This window comes from Hypanus sabinus, chromosome 5 (genome assembly GCF_030144855.1).
Source record: "Hypanus sabinus isolate sHypSab1 chromosome 5, sHypSab1.hap1, whole genome shotgun sequence".
Lineage (NCBI taxonomy): Eukaryota > Metazoa > Chordata > Chondrichthyes > Myliobatiformes > Dasyatidae > Hypanus > Hypanus sabinus.
The window spans coordinates 185,347,649-185,353,648 of record NC_082710.1 but is presented as its reverse complement, the minus strand read 5'-3'; the positions used below and the strand labels follow the sequence as shown (position 1 = coordinate 185,353,648).

General features: G+C 58.7%; 1 protein-coding gene across 1 annotated transcript in view; it reads left to right on the top strand.

Moving 5' to 3' along the window:
• Window positions 1-4,017: 4,017 nt before the first annotated feature.
• The window catches only part of LOC132394737 (complement factor B-like), a 104,546-nt gene continuing 102,563 nt past the window's right edge, over window positions 4,018-6,000 (top strand). The window contains exons 1-2 of the mRNA XM_059971132.1: window positions 4,018-4,302; window positions 5,187-5,405. Of these exons, the coding sequence (XP_059827115.1) occupies window positions 4,242-4,302; window positions 5,187-5,405 (280 nt within the window). The 5' untranslated portion in view covers window positions 4,018-4,241. The remainder of the gene's footprint in view (window positions 4,303-5,186; window positions 5,406-6,000) is intronic.

Here is a 6,000-nt window from a genome sequence, read left to right as displayed (position 1 = left end):
GGGAGTTTGCAGAAACGTGGTTGGATGCCGGAAGTGCATAGACAGGGTTGAGTGTAAGGGTCGGGGGAGACTGCAGAGACAGAAGGAATGTGTAGGCAAGAAGCGTTTACAGAAATAGGGGCGGATGGTAGAGGCCACTGGTGGGTTACAGAGCCGGGGACCGGTGTCGAGGCCACTGGTAGGTTACAGAGGTGGGGACGAGTGTAGGAGCCAGTGGTGGGTTACAGAGGTGGGGACGGGTGTAGAGGCCAGTGGTGGGTTACAGAGGTGGGGACGGGTGTAGAGGCCACTGGTAGGTTACAGAGGTGGGGACGGGTGTAGAGCCAGTGGTGGGTTACAGAGGTGGGGACGGGTGTAGAGGCCAGTGGTGGGTTACAGAGCTGGGGACCGGTGTAGGAGCCAGTGGTGGGTTACAGAGGTGGGGACGGGTGTAGGAGCCACTGATAGGTAACAGAGTTGGGGACGGGTATAGAGGCCAGTGGTGGGTTACAGAGGTGGGGACGAGTGTAGGAGCCAGTGGTGGGTTACAGAGGTAGGGACCGGTGTAGGAGCCACTGATAGGTTACAGAGGTGGGGACGGTTGTAAAGGCCAGTGGTGGGTTACAGAGGTGGGGACGGGTGTATGGCCAGTAGTGGGTTACAGAGGTGGGGACGGGTGTACGGCCACTGATAGGTCACAGAGGTGGGGACGGGTGTAGGAGCCAGTGGTGGGTTACAGAGGTGGGGACGGGTATAGAGGCCAGTGGTGGGTTACAGAGGTGGGGACGAGTGTCGAAGCCAGTGGTGGGTTACAGAGGTCGGGACGGGTGTAGGAGTCAGTGGTGGGTTACAGAGGTGGGGACGGGTGTAGAGACCAGTGGTGGGTTACAGAGATGGGGACGGGTGTAGGAGCCAGCGGTGGGTTACAGAGGTGGGGACGGATGTAGAGGCCTGTGGTGGGTTACAGAGGTGGGGATGGGTGTAGAGGCCAGTGGTGGGTTACAGAGGTGGGGACGTGTCGGAGCCAGTGGTGGGTTACAGAGGTGGGGACGTGTCGGAGCCAGTGGTGGGTTACAGAGGTGGGGACGGGTGTCGGAGCCAGTGGTGGGTTACAGAGGTGGGGACGTGTCGGAGCCAGTGGTGGGTTATAGAGGTGGGGACGGGTGTCGGAGCCAGTGGTGGGTTACAGAGCTGGGGACCGGTGTAGGAGCCAGTGGTGGGTTACAGAGGTGGGGACGAGTGTCGAAGCCAGTGGTGGGTTACAGAGGTCGGGACGGGTGTAGGAGTCAGTGGTGGGTTACAGAGGTGGGGACGGGTGTAGAGGCCAGTGGTGGGTTACAGAGATGGGGACGGGTGTAGGAGCCAGCGGTGGGTTACAGAGGTGGGGACGGGTGTAGTGGCCTGTGGTGGGTTACAGAGGAGGGGACTGGTGTCGGAGCCAGTGGTGGGTTACAGAGGTGGGGACGTGTCGGAGCCAGTGGTGGGTTACAGAGGTGGGGACTGGTGTCGGAGCCAGTGGTGGGTTACAGAGCTGGGGACCGGTGTAGGAGCCAGTGGTGGGTTACAGAGGTGGGGACGGGTGTAGAGGCCAGTGGTGGGTTACAGAGGTGGGGACTGGTGTCGGAGCCAGTGGTGGGTTACAGAGGTGGGGACGTGTCGGAGCCAATGGTGGGTTACAGAGGTGGGGACGGGTGTCGGAGACAGTGGTGGGTTACAGAGCTGGGGACCGGTGTAGGAGCCAGTGGTGGGTTACAGAGGTGGGGACGGGTGTAGAGGCCAGTGGTGGGTTACAGAGGTGGGGACGAGTGTCGGAGCCAGTGGTGGGTTACAGAGGTGGGGACGGGTGTAGAGGCCTGTGGTGGGTTACAGAGGTGGGGACGGGTGTAGAGGCCAGTGGTGGGTTACAGAGGTGGGGACGGGTGTCGGAGCCAGTGGTGGGTTACAGAGGTGGGGACGTGTCGGAGCCAGTGGTGGGTTACAGAGGTGGGGACGGGTGTCGGAGCCAGTGGTGGGTTACAGAGCTGGGGACCGGTGTAGGAGCCAGTGGTGGGTTACAGAGGTGGGGACGGGTGTAGAGGCCAGTGGTGGGTTACAGAGGTGGGGACGAGTGTCGAAGCCAGTGGTGGGTTACAGAGGTGGGGACGGGTGTAGAGGCCAGTGGTTGGTTACAGAGGTGGGGACGGGTGTAGTGCCAGTGGTGGGTTACAGAGGTGGGGACGGGTGTCGAAGCCAGTGGTGGGTTACAGAGGTGGGGACGGGTGTAGAGCCAGTGGTAGGTTACAGAGCCGGGGACCGGTTTAGGAGCCAGTGGTGGGTTACAGAGGTGGTGACGGGTGTAGAGGCCAGTGGTGGGTTACAGAGGTGGGGACGAGTGTCGGAGCCAGTGGTGGGTTACAGAGGTGGGGACGGGTGTAGAGGCCTGTGGTGGGTTACAGAGGTGGGGACGGGTGTCGGAGCCAGTGGTGGGTTACAGAGCTGGGGACCGGTGTAGGAGCCAGTGGTGGGTTACAGAGGTGGGGACGGGTGTAGAGGCCAGTGGTGGGTTACAGAGGTGGGGACGAGTGTCGAAGCCAGTGGTGGGTTACAGAGGTGGGGACGGGTGTAGAGGCCAGTGGTGGGTTACAGAGTTGGGGACGGGTGTAGTGCCAGTGGTGGGTTACAGAGGTGGGGACGGGTGTCGAAGCCAGTGGTGGGTTACAGAGGTGGGGACGGGTGTAGAGCCAGTGGTAGGTTACAGAGCCGGGGACCGGTTTAGGAGCCAGTGGTGGGTTACAGAGGTGGGGACGGGTGTAGAGGCCAGTGGTGGGTTACAGAGGTGGGGACGAGTGTCGGAGCCAGTGGTGGGTTACAGAGGTGGGGACGGGTGTAGAGGCCAGTGGTGGGTTACAGAGGTGGGGACGGGTGTCGGAGCCAGTGGTGGGTTACAGAGGTGGGACGTGTCGGAGCCAGTGGTGGGTTACAGAGGTGCGGACGGGTGTCGGAGCCAGTGGTGGGTTACAGAGCTGGGGACCGGTGTAGGAGCCAGTGGTGGGTTACAGAGGTGGGGACGGGTGTCGAAGCCAGTGGTGGGTTACAGAGGTGGGGACGGGTGTCGAAGCCAGTGGTGGGTTACAGAGGTGGGGACGGGTGTAGAGGCCAGTGGTGGGTTACAGAGGTGGGGACGGGTGTAGAGCCAGTGGTGGGTTACAGAGGTGGGGACGGGTGTCGAAGCCAGTGGTGGGTTACAGAGGTGGGGACGGGTGTCGAAGCCAGTGGTGGGTTACAGAGGTGGGGACGGGTGTAGAGGCCAGTGGTGGGTTACAGAGGTGGGGACGGGTGTAGAGCCAGTGGTGGGTTACAGAGGTGGGGACGGGTGTCGAAGCCAGTGGTGGGTTACAGAGGTGGGGACGGGTGTCGGAGCCAGTGGTGGGTTACAGAGGTGGGGACGGGTGTATGGCCTCTGATAGGTTACAGTGCTGGGGACCGGTGTCGGAGCCAGTGGTGGGTTACAGAGGTGGGGACGGGTGTAGAGGCCAATGGTGGGTTACAGAGGTGGGGACGGGTGTATGGCCACTGATAGGTTACAGTGCTGGGGACCGGTGTCGGAGCCAGTGGTGGGTTACAGAGGTGGGGACGGGTGTAGAGGCCAATGGTGGGTTACAGAGGTGGGGACGGGTGTAGAGGCCAGTGGTGGGTTACAGAGGTGGGGACGGGTATAGAGGCCAGTGGTGGGTTACAGAGGTGGGGCCGGGTGTATGGCCAGTGGTGGGTTACAGAGGTGGGGACGGGTGTAGGAGCCAGTGGTGGGTTACAGAGGTGGGGACGAGTGTCGAAGCCAGTGGTAGGTTACAGAGGTAGGGACCGGCGTAGGAGCCAGTGGTGGGTTACAGGAGCGGGGATGGGTGTTGGGGACAGATGGGGTATAGAGAGACTCCGGGGGCTGTAAAATGGGTGGGGGGAGTTACAAAGACAGAGAGGGGGCATAGCGATAGAGATATACAGACGATGCCCCTACAGAGAAAGGAATAATTTGAAAGCCCGGAGAAGAGTTTAAATTCGGGGCGTCACTGGACGGAGTGGGCGGTGAAGCGGCAAGCAGGGACGCGGCGGGGGGAGAGGAAGGACGGGGAAAGTCACGGTTCAGGCAAGTGTCCTGAATGACGTAAAGCTGGGTAGTCATTGACCCCAAGGATTGGAGTTCGGACTCCTGTATTTACACGGTTTGTCTATTAACCTTGTTCACCAAGTTCTGTTCCCAGAAGTGAAGCGCTCGCAACCAAGGAATGGGCTCGCGGTCTGTGTCCGAGGCTTCCATCCTTCTCCTGCTCTCGGTTATCGTGCGAGGTGAGTTGTTGGGCCAGAATCGACAGGCAATTTGCACGGTAACCCGTGAATGTAATCCCGCCCCCAATTAATTTTATCTTCTGTGTGTATGAGAGAGACTGGGTCTGTGTGAGTGTGTTTTCTTTTGTGCATGTACACCTGCACCTGTATGCGCGTATTTGTCTCCAGGTGCGCGTGCGCGCGCTTGTGTGTGTGTCGTTCTGTGTATCTGTCGGTGTGCGTGTAAGTGTGACTGTCTGTCGGGGTGTGTGTGTATGTTTGTGTGCAAGTGTCGCTGTCGGTGTGTGTGTATGTGTAAGTGTGCCGTTCTGTGTAACTATCGGTGTGCGTGTAAGTGTGTTTGAATATCAGGGTGTGTGTGTGTGTATGACTGTGTGTAAGTGTGTCTGTCGGTTTGTGTGTGTAAGTGTGTGGGTCTGTGTCTGTCTGTCGTTCTGTGTGTGTGTGTGTGTATGTGTGGTGTGTTTGTATGTGTGTTTGTGTGTGTTTTTGTGTCTGTGTTTATGTGTGTGTCGATCTGTACATGTGAATATATGTATGCAGATCTGTACATGTGCATATGTGTTTGTCTATCTGTGTATGTGTGCCTGTGTGTGTTTTTGTGTGTGTGTGCCGATCTGTACATGTGCATGTGTGTTTGTCTATGTGTGTGTGTGTGTGTGTGTGTGTGTGTGTGTGTGTGTGTGTGTGTGTGTGTGTGTGTGTGTGTGCGTGTGCGTGTGCGTGTGCGCGTGCGCGTCCGCGTGTGTGTGTGTGTGTGTGTGTGTGTTCCACGCCGTCCTGTTGATTTTGCGACTGAGAACGATGATAGTTTCTGGAACAAAGAATCTGTAAGGAGCCGGCCTTCCACTTCATGTTCGTCTCTCTCCTCTCCCTGGATACAGGTGAACTCCCCGATGGAGTAAGCTGCGATCCCGGCGTGACCATAACAGGGGGCACGGTGACCCTGTCCAATGGCGTGGCCGTTGGGAGCGTCCTGCGGTACATTTGCCCGTCCGGATTTTACCCCGATCCGACAGCGAGCCGAACGTGCCAGAGCAGCGGCCAGTGGAGCACCATGAGGGATTCGCGCAGACGGACTGTTCGGAAGGCCGCCTGCAGAGGTGAACGTCTCCGTCACTCCGCTCGTCCCTGTGCGAGACCGCGGGAAAAGCAGACGTCATGCGTGCGCGCGCACACACTGCCACGTGAACAAAGCATTGTCAAGTTTCCTGCAAGTCAATGATTTTAACGATTAGATTAACTTTATTTGCTATGTATACACGGAGAAATGCGTCGTTTGCGTGAGATGTAATGGTGGTGGGGGGGGGGTTGCCCGCAAGAGCCACCATGCTTGTAGTGCCTGCATAACATGCCCAAACCTTATTGACCCTATTCTACGGAGGAGAGCGGGGCACCCGGAGGAATCTCTCGCGGTTACGGGTTTACAGGCAGCAGTGGAATTGAACCCAAGCGGGCAGTGATGGACAGCATTAAGCTAAGCGCTACGGGAGCTGTCACATGACACGTAGGCTCCAAATGCGCGGGCCAATCGCCGCCTGCGCAGGAAATGAAGCCAATAACTTTCCCTTCTGATGCACCATCAATAACTCTCGGAGACGGGAGGCGAACGATAGGCTTTTATTAGCTGCAAGCGACCACCACACAACATCCCGGCGACTGAGGGAGGTGCAGTGCCTCCAATCGCCTTTATACAGG